Source organism: Uranotaenia lowii, chromosome 3 (genome assembly GCF_029784155.1).
Source record: "Uranotaenia lowii strain MFRU-FL chromosome 3, ASM2978415v1, whole genome shotgun sequence".
Classification (NCBI taxonomy): Eukaryota; Metazoa; Arthropoda; class Insecta; order Diptera; family Culicidae; genus Uranotaenia; species Uranotaenia lowii.
Genome location: NC_073693.1, coordinates 115,182,308 through 115,201,902, shown reverse-complemented (window position 1 = coordinate 115,201,902; position 19,595 = coordinate 115,182,308). Strand labels below are relative to the sequence as shown.

Below are 19,595 nucleotides of genomic sequence, written 5' to 3'. Positions count from 1 at the left end.
TCAATACAGTTGTAGCAATCATTAAGGTAGTAGTCTTACACTTTACCATCAAGATACAATATAAACTGCTGACGTCACACTAAAGTATCAGTTAATCAATCGCGCGATCAAATTTCTATGTATTTCTTTTTAGAAACAATTACATAATTATGTTTACTTTCTGGAAACTTTAACACTTCGATGACTAGTTCTATCCTGAGTATGTTTGTTTGTTTATGTTTATGATTATATTTATCCTTGTTTGTTGCTGGTGTATTGCGAACACTACACATATACTGTCGTCGTACTACGTGGTTGTCTTGTTTGTGTCTCTCTTATGAACGTCTTCTCTTCTACTATCTTCTCGTAAATACTGCTCTTGAAGCAGTTTTGTTTAATTCGTGGCACTGTTGTAGCAGACTTTGATATACACTCCACATATACAGAAAGTAATATTGACTAGAACAAAACCCAACATAAACTGTGAAAAAACAAATTTAAGGAGATGAAAAGCGGCATTACTTAATACATGAGCAGAATACAAAAGTAAGAGAAACTGTTTAATAAAATTTGTACGTACACGATAAGTACAATTTTCCTATAACAACACAGAAGTCTAGTAATACTGTTTTTTGCTTAGAATATCCATTTTCAAGTAAGTTCTATCAAATTGTTAACAGAAATTAAAAAGGAAAAAAAATTATTAACTGAATACATTTTTGTTATAACTTGGACAGTATGAATCGATATATTTATTAACCTTTCCGAGACATTTATTTGTAAATCAAAGAAACTTTCGCTATATCATACCCCAGTGAAAAATGTCTTTTCCCACAACAAACAATATATTGTCCATGAACAAGTGCTCGTCCCATATGGTGGCAACCCAGTTTTCCAATCCGTGCCAGTTCCATTGCAATGTAGGACATTTGCACAACCTTTATGCATGTGATATTAATTTCAGCGTCCAATTTGCATGTACAGCTGATGTATGTCCCTTCAGCGTTTCAGTGCTGCTCAACACGCGTGCAAGGAACAGTTTTCAGCTCGACTTAAAGCAGCCGGGCGGCGTTTTTCGACCGACTGGACAGGAAATACAACCATTCGCCGAGGATGTACTGAGTGGGCCAACCGACTGGTCAGCCGCCGGTCTCCACCCGCACATTGAATCCTGCTGGACGAACGGCCGTGGTCCAGTCGCCAGGCCCCCCGTTCACCAAGATCGACCCGGCTACTAACAGTAAATTATGGTCCCAGTTCCGGAAAAGTTTTCTCCACGCTAACCTTGGGAAGGATTTGTTATGCTTTAAGGGCTGCTCAGTGGAGTTTTTTTTGCCATCCTTTTAGCTTAAAGGTGATTTCAATTGTGTTTGAAAACCTTTCAAATTTTAACCAACTTCAACTTTACCATCAACTAAGGACTTTTAATTTCAAAGAATGAAAATTTTCAAAAGAATTGTGTTGCATTTTCTGTTCATTATATGGAAAATGGTAGCGCATAGTATTTTGAAAAACATAGGGGAAGAGAGGCCCCACGCCCACGTTAAGAGGAAAGCCTTGTTTTAAAGTAAATTTGAAAAGATTTACTTTAATTTTCGATTGTGTTTGGAAGTTTGATTTATTTCTTGTCTAAATCTGATAGTTAGAATAACTGGAAGGTCAAAAAAGGCCACAAATTTAATGAAGTTAGAAGAGTAGGTTGAAAATTGGATTTCAGATTCAGTAGGGTCATAATGCGCATATCTGTGTACCCAATCGCGCCATTGAACGTTTATTAAGTGTATATTGATTAAAGTTCCCGCGAAAGGGTCTGACAGTTTTGAAAATTTGTATTTTACTTCACTGATTGAAAAATGTATTGCTACGTGCAGTGTTGCCAGATATACTGACATTCTTGTGAAAAGTTAAGTTGATCTTTATGAAATTCAGGAGTTTCAAATATTTCCGTTTATATAAAAGTTATGTTTTCAAATTTAATTTACAAATTTCGTTTAAAGGAATGTGTTCAAAATTGTACATAAATTTAAGCCAATATGAAACATGCTTAAAGATAAGCGGACATGGCGCGCTTTGCCCCGACTCGACATTTTTATTTAAATTCGCTTAAATAATATAAATAATCATTGAACTAGGAAATATTTTGTTTTTTGATGAATGTAAAGACCCATGTTTATCATTAGAACAGATGACAGGTGGTTGTTTTGCTTTTAGTTGACGTAATTCCTTACGAGAAAAGTTGAAAAATTGCAAGAAAAACTCTCAAACCATTTTTTTTTTTTTTTTTTTTTTTTTGTTAGAAGATCCACAAATGTTTATGAACACATAAAAGTGTAAATAGAACAAACTGGTATTTTCAGATATGTTGAAAAATGTTTGATTAGTGAAATACAGATGATGGCGCATCTTACCCGCTCTGGGCATTTTGGACCCAGTTACCCTACTGATGGTTCCACAATCAAAACGTAACGATTTTTTAAACAACACGAAAAGATGTACTAAGTTTTTTCTCAAATACAGCGAGTTACCGTGCACCCAGTTTTCTACTATGATTTCGATGGTAGAATAATATAGATTTATAGTTTACCGATAACCCCGACGAAGTGAATCTTCAAAAGGGAGGTTATATTCACGATAATGCGCTAATATTTATTTTTTAAACTTCAACATCTATCGGGAGGTGGTTTGGCCAAGAGGTGCTTGTCCTGAACTCGCACTCCCTACTACATGCACCTTTGAGAGACCCTTTGATCTCATTACTCGACCGTCGTCATATCCTCGGGGCTTCACTAGTAGGAAAAAGCACTATTCGGATACTGATACTCCATCGATAGAGTGCGAGGTTCACTGTACATTTTACAAACTGTATTCCATCGCACGGAGAACCACTACGCTATCCCAGTTTTGTACTCTGTGTCCATGAGAACGACTCACGGTATACTCACGTATACCGCCTATTTCCACCTGGGCCCCTTGACTTTGGGTCTCATCTCGAGGTGAATTACCTTTTGATGGTGAGAGATCATACTCCCTCTCGCGCACTCCACGATGATACTCATTAACGAACCCACTTCCAGCAATACCGCTCCTCTTGATGACTCGAGGCCTGATAACCTCTCCTCCGGACCTCTCCTCGCAATCCTCAAGTTCAACACACATACCTTTTAACAACTCAAGGTCTTCTCCACTAGCAACTCGAGGTCCGACCTCGCCTCGTAATGATGTTCATCACTTTTGCTCGTCGTGTACCAATCAGTATAGCTTATTCGGAACTCGCGCCTGTCACAACACACGCTCGGAACTATACGTAACGACTCGAATGAATTCCCTTTTTTTGTTTACTTAATGATCCCACGTCGATTCTCCGGTGCATAGGACCGCGAAAGAACCTCCACTGTTGACGATCTGGAGCCAGCGTCTTCAATTGGTCCCAGTCAAGGTTCTCGTCGACAGTTCGGATTTCAACAGCTAGGCTACCCCGCTTCGAGATTCTGGTCTGCCACTCTTTCGAAGTCCTTTTGGATTCCATCTCTTCGCAGCGTGTGCCCAATTCATTCTTAATTACGTTCCCGAGACTCGATTTCTAGCGCCTTTTGATTATACTGCCAATGTGGTTCCACGTTTAAGATCCAATTGCTAGGCATTGTTGCAAGAATGTCAGACGACTGTCCTGCAAAACAGGTGTTCGATGCCAATCCGGTAGGAACGAGAGGAGCAGGGGCACAACGAGCGAGGTCGTTAGACCAAGTGGAGTGGGATCTGGCGAATGTGGAATGTCCGAGAAGATAGAGAACGGCTGCCATGAACCGAGTGAATTGGAGGAATATTGTTCATCAGATTATGTCGTGAGACAGAACACCAAATAAATAAATGCTAGGCAACCAAGCGCGGATGATATTCCGCATGCAGAAATTCACAAATACTAGCAGTTTTCGCGTCGTTACCGCATACGTGCATCAGCCATGCAATACGAATTGGACGTTTGAGTTGAAGATTCGAGTTTTCATTCGTAGAGATATTTAACGTGAGCGCCAGATGTTACGGAGACTCCCCAATTCAAATCAGGCTTTCCTGATCCGAGTTTCGATGTCTTTCTTGGTACCATCGTCAGGCCTAGTCTGACTATTATTTGCAGTGTTGATCTCCATCGACTTGATTTTTCCGACAATGACTTTGAGACCAGCTGCCTTGGAGCTTTCGGTGAGGTCGTCGAGTGCTCTGCATATCCAGTTGTCTCTGGACTAGTAATACAATAAAGTCTGCCAGATGAAGCTCGTTCAGTTGCTCCATTGTTGAAGAATTCCACGGCAATCATAGGTTCGGTGCACAGTTGATCGATCCAGTCAGTATCTCATCCATTACGATGAGAAAAAAAGCGGTGTTAAAATACATCCTTGTCCTACTTTAGCAGTTACCGAGATTGAATCGGACAAGACACCGTCGTGCTAGTTCTTGCACGAAAATGTCTCGTACTGTGCTTTGATGAGGTGAACTAGTTTCTCTGGAAATCCTTTACGTCTAAGTACAGCCCAGATGTGTTCATGGTTCAGTCGGTCGAATGCTTTTTTGAAATCATCGAACACTAGCAGGAGAGAGGCCTTGGAACTCGTTGAGTCGGCCGGGAATACTGCAGTATCCCGAATGTTAGCAAAAATATGTGCAAGATTTGAAACGAACACACGCATATCTAGAATCTCAATGAAACTTTATGTTTCTTCGAAGAGGTCTACAGAGGGATGAATTATCCTTCGGGGTGCAAAGAGGTCTAATTTACTTAACTCTAAGGCGTGTCTACATCTTTCAAAGAAATTACGACTAGCATCTAACAAACACTAGAACCACCAGCCCACAGAAAGAATACTTGTTTGCTGTGACGGAGATTCGATCTCATGACCGCTGGCTTAGAAGACTTGAACGCTATCCTCTAGGCCACAGATGGCGGCTGACAAGGCACGGTTGACTTACAACTTTTCAGCAGGGATGCAATCGATACCAGGCGCTTTTATGGATTTCATGGCTTTGATTGCCGCTTCTTTTTCAGCCAGCGAGGGCGCTTCCGAGTTGACGCCATAAATGCAACAGGCGCGAAATGCTCAGTCCAACATTTGAGCTGATCTGTCCTGTCTGTCTCAACAGCTGACCTAGAATGCCGCTGGAAGACTGAACATCCAGCGGCATTCTAGCGTTAGTCCTGGCGCCACCAAGACTTGAGAAAAGTCATTAAGTTATCGGTTATCTCCATTGGCGGTGGCTCTTTCTCCCTCTTCGGCTAAGGAGTTTGTCCATGCTCTTTTGTCTCACCTACAAGCTCGTGTAACTGCCTTTTCTAGCTCCACATATCGTAAGCGGGTGTCTGTATTGGCTGACCTTGTGCATGCCTGCTCAATTTGCCTTTTTGCTTTTGCCTTTCGCCGATCATCGACCATCCTTCAAGTTTCATCCGACATCCATTCACTTCTTCTTCCACAAACTTTCCCGAAAGTACCAAGGCTGGTCGTGATAAAGACATTCTTGATTCCACACCACTGTTCTTAGATTGTTTCGACTGTCGGCAGTTCCGAGGCTCGGGATCCAAGCTGTTCAACGTATTCACCTCTGGATTCTCTAGCTGGTGGACGTCATATCGACATCCGACTTTCTCCTCTCGCCGTTGGACACGCGCAACTCTCAGTCGTATCTTACCAAGGACGAGGTAAAAGTCAGATGTCTGCGTTTCGTTTGTTGCGGACATCAAGAAGGCTGCTTTTCCATTTTCGGCTGATGCAGATGGGGTCAATTTGGTTTTCTCTTCTTCCATCTTGAGATATCCAAATGATCTTATGTGCTAGACGATGGGGGAAGAGCGATCCATCGATCACCATTTTGTTGTTTCCACAATGTTCTAAATACAGCTCTCCGTTTCGCTTTTTATGTCCTAGACCATGGCGCCCCATGATTTGCTTAAGGTCCTGATTATCGGAGCCAATTTTTTCGTTAAAGCCGCCTAAGTGATGCAGATTTGCCAGAGTGAAGCAGGACTTACCCGGACTGTGTTCTGTGTTCTCCAGGCCAATGTTAGGCCAACGGACTTCGCTCAGGTCCAAAATTTCAAACTCAATTCATGGAGCCTCACTTCTCATGAGACAAACAAAGCAAGACTATAGTCAGAATTTCTCCTTCTTGTGACATCGTGTTGGGAATGAAAGAAAGACTTTGAAAGCAAACAATAACCCGATCAGGAGAGAAAAACAAAATTATATCAAGATGAGATATTTTGTTACTATTTTTTTTTCTATCTAAATGAGTTATAATTCAGTACTCGTAGGATGTTAAAATATCTCAAATTATATCAAAAAATCTATACGATCATAGCTAAATTATATCAATTTCAGATATGCTCCTTTCAAGATTATATCTCGTTCAGATAGCATAGTTTGATATTGGGCAGAACAAAACATATCAAAATTATAACTTATCAAGCTATGAGTGCTTCGAGAAAAATTACTAGTGGAATGTCAATAAACCATATTATTTGCTTAAACCATGTTCCATTTTTGGTTTCCCAAAAATTGGATCCAATTTTATGGATCTGTTGAGCGAAATTCATTAATGTACGGTTTGGGCCGTTGACTTCGATGTCCGTGTTTCAGAAAAAGTTGTACATATATCAAAATAAGATATAATCATTTTATTTTGGGACAACCCGAAAAAATTCTTTATCATTGAAAATTATCTCAACCCCATTCAAGTCTGTCAATCAGAACAAGATATAATTCAGATTGGAGGAACTTAAAATCTAAACTTTTCAGTACGTAATTATAACTGAATCAGATGTAAATATCTTGGTGAGATACGTTTGAGTTATTATTTTGATATGCTCTCCTGATCGGGAAAGCTTTCCAGTTCGGCTACTGGCAGGAGCAACAATAATTATAAGCAATAACAAACAGAAACGGACTCGGTTCGTCTTCGGTTGCTTGAATGCGATTGATGAATGCTTGACTTTGAAATTCTTTTAGCTTCAAACGACTGCTGGATGAGTTACCGGCAAACGAAGTGGAATCCATTTGAGGAACAGTCAAATGACGAACTAGTGTGACGAATCAAAAGTCTTTACAATTTCACACCTTATGACCATGACGGATGGCAATCCTGACCGTGCCTACTGTGGACTTCACAAGCAACTGCGGTTAAGAGTACGTAGCCTTCGTACGAAGTTTAATATGTACATGACGCTCATTAAAACGGGCACCAGACGTGAATATTGCTCGAAGAGGACCTGCATACACTCGGAGTATTCAAGCGACGAGTGTTAGGAATTACCTTTGGTGGCGTGCAGGAGAACGAAGTGTCCAGAAGGTGTCGAAGCAAGGACGGATACGCTGGGCAGGACATGTTTAAAGAATGCCGGACCACTGTTCTGGAAAACATGTGTTCGCAGTAAATACGTTAGGCACAGGCGCATGTAATTGGTACAAAAAAACGGGGTAGGCTTTAACGTGGCACGCTATCCAAACAAGCGGAAAAATTGTCCCCAGTTTTTTTTTCTGATTACATCATATACTATTGCCGCAAGTGGCAAGTTTTTCGATCATTGCCCATTTCTCATTCAGGGTCCCCGTAAAATGTAGAACATTTTCCTACTTGGTCAGTAGCTCTCTGTACCCTGTTTGCACCTGCTTATTTCAACTACGGAGGCGAAATCGCCCGTGCTTCGACAAGTTGACACAGGATATCAAGATCTATAACCGATTTCGTTATCTTCGGTTCTTGTTCCTTTAACCTCTCTGGACTCGTTAATATCCTGATAAGCCAGACTTCATCATCTACCAGCTTATCACGTTTTGTATTCGTTTTCACTTTGAATCAGATCAGCGAAGGTCTGGAGTGGCATCCAACGTCCGCCTTTACTGGATGTCAAGTCCAGCAACGGTCAGCAAAACCTGCTTTAAACACGTTCGTCGCCACGCTCATTTTGGTTGCTTAACTTGCCGGGCCCAAAGAAAATCTCGAAGCAAGAAAGCAACCAGGGAGAACTCCACTATTTGTAACGTGTGGATAAACTGAGCGGCTAACTTGAGTGAGAGAGCGTCACGTGCTTTTTGATATGACGGGGCCTCCCAGGAAATACACCCGTCACCCGAATATGGGTGCCATGGCGACGAACGTGTTCATGAGTCCAGGACTACTGAGGTAGATTTCAAAATTTTTTTTTTTTTGAGAAATGGCCGCCAGCTCTATGAACGAAACTTCAAATATGTTCCACGAGCTACCGAATACGTTAGTTTGAGTCTTCATCAAATGGTGGGAAAGGGGCGATGTAGTACTTCTGCCGTACATATACAACGTTTTTGATCACGTTTCCGCTTTGATTCTCGAGTAGGTGTTACCACAGCCCAGAGCAGGAAGGATGCTTATAAGCTCCTCCATTCAGAAAGATTTTTCTAAGAAGAATCGACCAAATTCATCGGATTCGGTAAATTTACCCACACGATATGGGATGTTCCACAAAAGTCTTCAAAATTGATTCCTGCATGCGGTGCTGCTTGGGATACGCATCTTTGTTCAAAAAGTACATAACCGAATTTCAGGTGAGCTGCTGTGAATAATGCAGGGCCACTGGATTAGAAATAATCGAGAAATCCAATTCCATGGAGAAGTTTTTCATTCTGGGAATAATCTAAACAACATCGTTATCTTCAAGCAAATTTTTAGCCAGTGTGTGTCTATTCGACAAACAACTAAATCCAAAATCCCATGACTAAAGCTACGCATCAAGTTAGTACACTTAACACATAACTCAACTGGCTGACGTGTACTTGCTTCGGATTAGATGAACGCTTCAAATGAATCAACTTCATTGAGCCGAATAAACGATACGTGGCGGCAAGCAAAATGAAACTTTCCTGAACCAATTTGGGTTGCTGTCAGTTTTGGCGGTTTACTAGTTTATCATTTTCAAATGTGTGTTGCGGAAACATGAAAAAGGCAAACCGTTTTTCTGGTGACAATTTCTGAACAATGCTCCCAAAATGCACTGACTCCGAACAAGCATAAATTTTGGCAAATTGATTTTGGGGTGTTGCAATTTATTGCTTGCCTTCGTCCGTCTGCTTTTGGCTCAATGACTGGCTGCCGATATTTATTGTTTTGTATGCAACCGGCAGGCAGCTTTGGGAGGGTATCGATTTCTGCTCTGCCTCAGGTTGGACTTCGGCCGGGTTCCCTCCATGAATAATCTAGCGTAAGTGCATTGGGAAATATTTCAACAGGACAGTATTGAGGCGAGTTTTATGAAAAAGAAGGTATAGGAGTGCAGCCGCAGGGATAAACGCGAGCAGGATACGACATCCTCACAGGATGCGACTGACTGCCTTGCATCAGGAATAGGACTCAATTTTCGGGGGGTTAATTTTATGTTCTGTTTACAGTGAAACTCAATTCCGTAGAGTGCTGTCCGCAGGGAGTATCAAGTATTTATGATTGTTCCCGTGGCCAAGCAAGCTACGAAGAACAGCGATATTTTGTGCCCTACTAGGAGAATAGGTAAACAACTGCCGCCGAACCAATTTGGTTTCGATCAATTCAATTTCAAGCGGACCCTATCCCGTATGGATGATTGGAAAGTGATCCACTCTCACTTAATTGCACGACAATCACGGTAATGAACGGTGCTTGAAAATTAACCGAACATGTGAAGTTTTATTTTTTTCCAAAATATGTATGCCACGTGAGGGGATTTCGCGTGGCTGCTGAAAATTCCATATCAAGCTTGCTCAACATGGCCCGGACACGTGTTGGGCTGCGAGAGGTTGAGCTTTTCCGTGAGCGGTGATTTAATTCGCAAAGGGCATGCAATATTAAAACAAAATTGACATGATAACTGACGCTCGTTGATGTTTAACATTCAACATGTTGTTGAGATAACCCGCGGAGTGGCTGACATAATTTATTAAAATTTTTGACTCGTTTGCTCCGTGCGTGCATAATGAAACGACTGAGTGGAAATGTATAAATTTTTCTGATAGAATTATTTTTTAAAAATTTTGTAATTAAAATCAAATTGTAGACAAAGGCCGTAAGGTTTTGTTTTTAAAATCCCAAATTATAAAAGCTTATTGTTAGAGCTATCGAGATTCTGTACAGAGATTATCATTACTTTAAAAAATTGTTCGTTATTGCTTGCTAGCTACCAAAAACAACGTTAAAGATCGCAAGATGAGATCAATTTGAGAATTCCGAAATTTCCTAAGTTGCTAAGTTGAATGGGTCATAAGACCGAAGACCGTAAAAGTCATCGGGCCGAAACGATGTGAAGTCATATGGATAAATAAGTGGCCGGAGGGATGATAAACTTACTGGACTAAACTTTCCAGGTTTTTTATGAATGAACCCAGACCGGACCAATCCGGGATTTTTTTCTCAAAAATCTGGCAAAATTAGGTCATCGGGTTTCTAAATTTTTATCTTTCAAACCGGGCAATATCCGGCCAAAATCCAGAAATTTCTGATATAAATTCAAGTGAAAAAGTCAAAAATAAACAATTGAATTTTTTTATCCAAACACATTAAACGGGGCTAAAAATTTACTGTAAAATTCCTGAAAAAATTTTTGCAAGTTTATTTTGATGAAACAAGCTGAAAAAATTTTTTATATTGGACACAAAAATCATAAATTTTGTTAACTGAATTGAGGGTTTTGGTTAGGATTTTGCTGATTCTGTAGATAAATTTTGCAAAATTAAGGCTTTTACTCTTAAAATCCGGGCAAACAGTCTGGGCCGGGATTTTCCCATTCTTTTTTTCAAGAACCATGCTAGCCCGGGTAAAACTGGTCAATTTAGAATGCTTATACTGGACACTAGGTCGCATAGACGTTTGACCGAATCGACGTTAAGCCACTAAACGCTAGGCCGGATGGATGCAAAGTCTCACCTAAGCTAAAACAATGAAAAAATGGTAAAAATTGTCAAAGCTCCATACTTGACTAAAGTTAAGTGTAATGTTAATTCTGTTAGCAGACTAAACGCCATAAAATAAACTTATTTAAAGAAAGGCAACTCCTCTTTTCAAAAGATAAAGCGATTCTAATGTCTTAAGCTTAAAAACACGACGAGGCTTCCATTACTACAGCAACGCATTAAATTTACTGGAAAATAAGTCTCGAGCATCGTAAACATATTACTACTGACTGAACAAAAAACATGAACAATCCCCCTTCAAGGACATCTGTTGCAACTTTACCGAAGGCGGAATCCATCACCCAAATGCCTCCCAACTACAATATCCAGCACACCGCAAATATCTCCCCAGGATAAAATTTGCTCCACCTTTCAAGAATTGGTCCACTTCTGCTACATCAAGCGAGCAAAAAAGTTAACCTCAAACAGAAAACGAGAGAAAAATAAAACAAAAAAAACATAACCACATTTCACCGACTGACTCTGCTGTCGGTTGTTGGCCGGGTTGAATAATTCAAACAACATCGCAAATAAGGAGCTAAAAACCGAATTGCTTTATATGACTGCGGCAAAAACCTCGTCTAAGTAAACGTGGGGGCGCCCAGCCAGAAGTTACGGCGTTCCTGGACAGAAACATATTGGGTCGCTGCTCGGGTTGCCCACTCACTGGTTGCCCAACTCTTGATCTAACCCATGTCTAGTGCCAAGAAGGTTCCGAAGTTGTTGGATTCGGGTTTTGCCGCTTTTTTTGCCGTGCCTAGGATTGTCCCACCTGGAACCTTGGACCAAATTGGCTGAGCTATGGTCACAACTTTAATTCCAGCAGGTCAAACTATGGTCGTAAATTTCGAAAAAGGTGCACCAGTAGTTGGTTCTCTATGGCACTGGGCCGGTGATACGTTGTAGGCATTTTAAACAGGTCTTTGTGAATCCATCCAACTCATAAAGTATCACAAGAAGGAAAGGAAATAATTTTCTACCATCAAAACTGGGAATTTTGCAACAAATGGTATGACATAACGAATTTAAAAAAAAAAATAAACCTTCAATTAATCCAACCCGAAGAGCTTAAAAAATCGACAAACTAAAAATTAAGAATCAGTTTTTTTGGCTCTCGATTGTCGTTTGTCAAATGTATTGTCGATTTTCGATAGTCGATTGTCGATATTCAATTTTCGATTGTCGACTGTTGTAGTCGATTGTCGACTATCGATTATAGATTGTCGTATGTTGATTGTCAATTGTCAATCGTCAATTTTCGATTGATTGTCGATCGTAATTGTCATTCGATTAAATTAATAATTGAAATCGTGTTTGATTCTCGATTGTCGTATGTCAAATGTAATTTGTCGATTTTCGATTGCCGATTGTCGATTGTAGATTGTCGATTGTCGATTGTTGATTGTCGATTTTCGATTGTCGATTGTCGATTTTCGATTGCCGTTTGTCGATTTTCGACTATCGTTTGTCGTTTTTCGTAAGTCGATTGTCGACTGTCGTTTATCGTTAGTCGATTGTTGACTGTCGATCAAAGACTGTCGGTTGTCAATTGTCAATCGTCAATCGTCAATTGTCGGTTGATTGTCGATGGTAATTGTCAATTGATTTAACTAAGAATTGAAAATCAGATATCGTTATTGTCGATATTCGATTGTCGATTGCCGATTGCCCATTTCCGATTGTCGATTGTCGATTATCGATTGTCTCTTTTCGATTTTCGTTTGTCAATTGTCGATTGCCGATTGTCGATTATCGATTGTCGATTATCGATTGTCGATTATCGATTATCGATTATCGATTATCGATTATCGATTATCGATTATCGATTATCGATTATCGATTGTTGATTGTTGATTGTAGATTTTCGATTATTGATTGTCGTTTGTCGTTACTTGATTGTCGACTGTCAAATGCCGATTTCAGATTGTCGATTGTCGATACTTGATTTTCGTTAGTTGATTGTCGACTGTCGACTATAGATTGTCAGTTTTCGAATGTCAATTGCCAACCATCAATCGTCAATTGATTGTCGATCGTAACTGACTATTGTTTGTCAATTATTCAATTGTCAAATGTCAATTGTCAATTGTCAAACGTCAATTGTTAATTGTCAATAGTCAATTGTCAATTATCAATTGTAGATTATCAATTGTCAATAGTCATTTCTCATTTTTCAATTGTATGTTGAAAATGTAATTTTTTGTTTGTCAATTGTCGATTGTTTAATGTCATTTGTTGATTGTCATTCAGTGATTGAAGATTATCTATTGTTTATATTATTTGACAATTCTGTTATCGACTTTCAGTTTTCAATTGTCGAGTATCGATCGACTTGCGTTAATCGAATATCGATTGTTGTTGTCGATAGTCGGTTATCGATTGTTGACTGTCGATTGACGATTGTCGTATGTCGCTTTTCGATTGTCGATTGTCAATTGTCGATTGCCGATTGTCGATTGTCGATTGTCGATAATCGATTGTCGATTGTCGATTTTTGATTGACAACTGTCGATTTTCGACTATCGATTGTCGATTGTTGATTGTCGACTGTTGTTTGTCGTTTGTCGTTAGTCGATTGTCGACTGCCGATTAAAAATTGTCGGTTGTCGATTGTCAATCGTCAATTAATTTTCGATCGTCAATTGTCGGTTGATTGTAGATCGTGATTTTCAATTGATTGAACTAAGAATTGAATATCAGATATCGTTTTTTGGTTCTGGATTATCGATTGTCGTTTGTCAAAGGTAGTGTCGATTTTCGATTGTCGATTGTCTTTTGCCGAATTTCTATTGTTGATTGTCGATTATCGATTGTCGCTTTTCGATTTTCGTTTGTTGATTGTTGATTGTTGATTGTCGATTATTGATTGTCGGTTGTCGATTGTCGATTGTCGATTGTAGATTGTCGACTGTCGATTATCGATTGTTGATTGTCGATGTTCCATTATGATTGTCGTTTGTCGTTACTCTATTGTCGACTGTCAAATGCCGGTTTTAGATTGTCGATTGTCGTTAGCCGATTGTCGACTGTCGACTATAAATTGTAAGATGTTGAATGTCTATTGTCAACCATCAATCGTCAATTGATTGTCGATCGTCAAGTGTCGATTAATTGTCGATCGTAATTGTCTATTGATTGTCTATTATCAATTGTCAATTGTAGATTGTCAACTGTCAGTTGTCAATTATCAATTGTAGATTGTGAATTGTCAATAGTCATTCGTCAATTGTCATTTGTCAATTGTCATTTGTCATTTGTCATTTGTCAATTTTCAATTGTATGTTGAAAATGTCAATTGCCGATAATCAATCGACTTGCGTTTATCGAATATCGATTCTCGATTGATGATTGTTGTCTGTCGATAGTCGGCTATCGATTGTCAATTGACGATTGTCGATTGTCGATTGTCGATAGCCGATTGTCGATTTTCGATTACCGATTGACGATTGTCTATTGTCGATTGACGACTGTCGATTGTCGATTGTCGATTATTGATTGTCGAATGTCGAATGTCGATTGGCGATTGACGATTGTCGAAGTAAGACTCTCTAAAATCACGTTTTGACTTTCGATTGTGGAATTACGAATTCCGATTGTTCGATCTCGATTTTCAATTCTTTATTGTTGATTTTCGATTGTCGATTGTCGAGAGTTGACTTTCGATTTTCCATTTTCGGGTATCGATTTTCGATTAACGCTTGAATTGAAATCAATGTTCATCTCATTTAAAATTTAACGAAAATAATTTGAATCCTCAGATTTCAAGACTTATTCTGCGAGTCCCGGACGTGATTCCGAAAATCAAATTTTTCATCCTGACTGCAGGAAACGCTCCGGAAGGAAACGTAAGGTCAGATGAGCTTCGAAAACTAATTGCAGCTCATCGAAGCTGACGATTCTAGACTGGGGGAACTACTGGAGTCGAACTTAGAGGTGAAATTTTGGCAAATCGTGTGACTTAACCTGCAGAATAAATATCTAGAATCTCCCTGTTTCGTTCAAAAATATTTTGAAAATACTATCATTGCTTTTAACGAAAGTATTAAAAACAATTAGTTCAAGAAGTTGTTTACTTCTAAATTCCACAGATGGCTGTAGTGTTTTATTTCTATTTAAGTTAACTTATAATTTTCCAAGGTTATGCCAGACACAAAACCAACAACCGAAAACAGCCAACATCTACTTTCAACACCAGCAATATTTGAAACAAATATTTTAACGCTTGCCTTTGATCGGTTACTGATTTAATTTTGAGTTTTTTTAAATATTTTTAAATTGCTTCAAACATGCAATCAGTTATTGTTTTAAATCCTCCATTGGCTGAGACGCATTAAAAAAATTCAAATACCAGCAGATCGTTTCAACAGCATCATTGAAAATTATAGCAATCACATATCAAGCAGTTTTTCATGTACAGCATATGTTTTCGGATCTCACTAGAAGCCATTTTCAACTTAGCTTGGCCATTCGTTATTGCACCAAATCGATCTGTTGGCTAAGCAACAGTAGTTTTATCCGAAAAAAAATCTTAGACGCATCAGAAATGATTAGCAATATGAGTAGCTTAATTTTGAGTTCACTTTTTCAGTTTCTTAATAGAAATGGATGCGACCGCCACTCACGAAATATTGCTGGTCGTTATCGATGGTTAGAATTTGTTTCAGATTATTAGTTTTGATGAAATAAAAAAAGTAGACTTCTCGTGTAATGCTCAGAAAGTAGATGCGGTCAAGATGGATCACTCCAAGACCATCTCGGCCCCGACACATCCGATTGGCTGACTTTAAACCCACAACTTCCTCACCACCTTCTCAGGTGATCAAAGCGACATGGACTCCCCGCAGGATTCGGTCCTTGCCACGCCCCTGGCCCCTCGCAGAAGACACGTTCACCCACCCCTGTCCACCAGACTGGCCGAGCTGAACGAAGAACAGCGATCGGAATCACCGAGTATGATAAACAATTTTAGCGATTTTATTAGTTAGCCTATGATCCCTTTTTTAAGCGCTGCATTTTACATAGACGTTTCCGACAAGCGAGTCACCTTGTCACACCAGTTCATTGCATTGCGATGTTTAAACATTTTATGTAACCATCCCGAACAATATGTATCACTCACAATTAAACAGTTCCGTAGAATATATTTTAACAGCATCGTAACCTTTCTGGTATATTTCTGCAATGTAAATGTGTAAAGAACCTTTCTTTAAAAAAAAAACACCACCGTATGACACCTTGATGAGCGCACTATTGTAAAATTCCATATCAACGTTGTGATAATGAAGCAACAGAAAATCAGTTCATGGATAGCTATCAATAATCCCAAAAACCTAGTCAGTTTCCGAAGAAAAATCATGAGGATATCTTGAGTGTGTAAAGTGCTGATTAATTATCTAGTGCTAGTGTTTAAACTTAGATAGAAGATTATCAGTTAGGGCGTACGAGTATTGAAAATACATTATTACAAAAGTGATTGAAAAAAACGAGAACCTATGGAATCACAAAAAACTGAAGCAATACTGACAAGGACTAAATCTAAATATTTCACTTTCCACCTTTCACTTTAGATATGTGTCTACTTGAAAACTCAAAACTGTAGAATCACTTTGTTGTATTATTTAGGCACCCTGTTGTAACGATCAAAAGTAAGAAAAACCTTGATTCATCGAACTGAGTCCTTTGAAAGAAAAAATTTAAACCATTAGACGGTTTGTTTTTTTTTCTATTTTGACAAAAAAAAATTGTGCTTCATGCCGCATACGTCTTTCAAACTTCATGAGGCTTTCTGCGAGGCTTTCACCAGCAGTTGAGATGGTTACTGTAGACAGAAGAAAGTCCTCAAACATTAAGCGGTTCCTACTTCCAACTCTTGCTTATCCAGTTTAAATACAGCATTGAAACCACGATTCATTGTCAACTATTACAATTGTTGACTAACAACTTCGATAATTCTATTCACCTGAAAAACTTCCGTTCTGCGAAAGCAACACTCTTCTAAGAGTGAACTTCTACCTATATCGCCCAGCGGTTTCTGTTGCTATCTCATTTAGAATCATCTTGAGATGAAATCCTCGATTGATTAAACGAATATTCACTTCATGGTTGCAACTCTCTGCTTTGACTGCGAAGGCAAGTTTGCTCGAGTCATCTACAACATCAATTACCGCTTTTAAAACAATAGATTGTAGTTCGTTAGTGTCGGATGAATTCCCATATCTTTCTCACCGATTTCCTCGGAGCTTGGTTTTGTGGTCATCTTTAACTGATATTTTTTTGGTGATTTACGACGAAACTAAAATTGTTGTTTTTGACGTTTCGACTTACTTAATTTCAGCCATCCTCAGAAAAACTATATTAAAAGTAGAAAGAAATAGTATACCTGGTAGAAATAGAATACCAGAGCCTGGTAGGTACATCGGCATTGGCATTGATTTACACTGGCTACATGGTCTTATTATGAGCCAGACGGAAAATCAATAAGTTTTTTATACACTTTTCACTCGTCGATGGAGCTAGGAGAGTGGCCTCCATCAGTACTCATGCCATCTTGTTCTCGCCCTTCTAACAACCAATCAGTTCAAGTCCTCAGTTCAAGTGCCGTTTGCCAACTTACAAATAACTTATTTTCGTCAAATGTCGGATAAAAAACCGCAAAACACATGGGACGAAAAGGTGTATAAACCGCTAAGAATTCAATCTATTTCCTCTTACAGAAACAAAATCAACAATAAAATATTAACCTTGAGTGAAAATGTCAGGGAAATCGATTGGACATAAGACTGATTTGATTTTGAGTCGTTTTTGAATTTCTTAAACCCTGGAGCTCAAAATGCTTCGTTTTGGTTTAAAACTTATCAATAAGGCCGGAACAAATTTCAAATCCTTCTTTTGTCACTCAGAGTTGAAACATCGCGAGGGGGAGAACAATAAAAAATAATGCTAAAAACAAAAAAAATGGAATAAATTGCACGAAAGCTTGTATGCAACAAAATTGCATACTATGTCACTGCAGAAAACCTATAAATCAAGTAATTTTTTTTCGAAAAATTCAATAAAATCCAGAATACAAAATGTGAATTAGCTCCCATCTTACAAAATTTGTTTTTCAGTCTTAACTATAATCTTTCGGATATTTGATTTTTTTTTCTCGAAATTTATATAAAATACTTCAAACTTAATTTATTCCCCCCTTCGGGTTTTTTGGAAATTTCGAAGGGAGGGGGGGTGGTGACAAAAGAAGAAATTGATATTCGTTTCAGCCTAATTGTATGCAGAATTTTTAAGTTACGTTTACATAAGTCAATTTGGACTTTCGGGTTTGGAAAGGAACATTGAATATTTTGTTCTTAAAAATCAACATCATAATTGTTCTTTCTGTGGAACCGAGTCTGTTAATGAATTTTGTGTCAATTAATAAACAGTTTAAAGGAAATTTTCCACTGAACAACCAAAGCAACCAAAAGTCCCATGAAACAGGTACAAAAAAGCTTACTCAGCCCCATCATTAATCAGAAGTACGTTCTATGCAGCTCAAAATTGAAGTTCTTATTGATACTTTCAAGTTCTAAAACAAGTCTTAATGATCTTCTATTCAGCTTCCAGTGACTTTTAATTCTGCTTCCAAAACACCGTAAAATGATAAAAAATTTCTCTCTCTATCTCAATTGCACCCTTGGCATCGGTTCGGTGTCGGTATCACCTTTTCTTGATTATGAGCTATGTTCAGTACATGGTGTCGCCATGATGCCACGCGCCGGATTCCAAACTCGACCAATTGCTCAATTGCTTCTTTCCTACATTCCCTACATATATCGCACCAGAATGGTACTCAAGTACCAATTTAGTTATTGAAAATACTTGACGGCTTGGGGATCGAACCTCGACCTTCGCGGTGAGAATCGAACACGCTACCTCAAGACCACACGAAGATGTTGTTCTAACTGACACTAAAACTCGAAGTAGTGATGTGATTTTGAAAGCACCTCAATGCACTTTTTTTGAATTAGTTAATCTCGTTTTGACTTATTTTGTGCTCTTTATGTGACTTAAGTCCCTTAAATATAAATTACTTTTGCAACTTTCAAGCTCATTAATGAGTACAAATAGATCACTCATGGGAATGGGTTGTGCCCTTTATGTGACTTAAGTCCCTTACAACGTACATATAAATCACTTTTGCAACTTTCACTCAAGGAAACTGAGCAGTTGATTCTCTTTATCAGCCAGTATGTAACTTTCAAAGCCTTCATTCAAGTAAATATGTGACTTTTGGTTGCTTAGGGAATTTGTCCAAGACTATAACTTTGTATCTAATTCGGCAAAAAAGTTATTAGCTGTTTAACATAAGGTTGCCAGAACAAATCGGGCAATTTTCTAAAAAAAATCTGGCGAAATTTGGGCATTTAATTTCTAAATTGACAACCGAAAATCCGGGCAATATCAGGGCAAATTTTATCAAAACCCAGAAAAATTAAAAAAAAAATTTAATCAAAATTCATAAAAAAGATTTTAAATCGCATTTTAGGCTTCGAAAAAATCTTTCATGATTATTTTGGCAAAATCTGCTCAAGTTTTTTTGTTTTGGTGGCTAAATAAAAAAAATTGTACAATTTATATTTTTGTTTCATTTGACAACAATAAAGTGAAAAAATCCGGGCATTTTTCTGACTGTTACCAAAT

General features: G+C 38.6%; 1 protein-coding gene across 9 annotated transcripts in view; it reads left to right on the top strand.

Annotated features, from left to right (window-relative positions):
• The window catches only part of LOC129751786 (potassium voltage-gated channel protein Shab), a 372,964-nt gene that overhangs the window by 296,965 nt on the left and 56,404 nt on the right, over positions 1-19,595 (top strand). For 8 of the 9 annotated variants that reach the window (XM_055747503.1, XM_055747500.1, XM_055747499.1 and 5 more), the window contains one exon: positions 15,732-15,866. The exons of the other annotated variant lie outside the window; for it this stretch is intronic. In XM_055747503.1, coding sequence (XP_055603478.1) covers positions 15,732-15,866 — 135 coding nt within the window. The remainder of the gene's footprint in view (positions 1-15,731; positions 15,867-19,595) is intronic. 9 annotated transcript variants of the gene reach the window in all.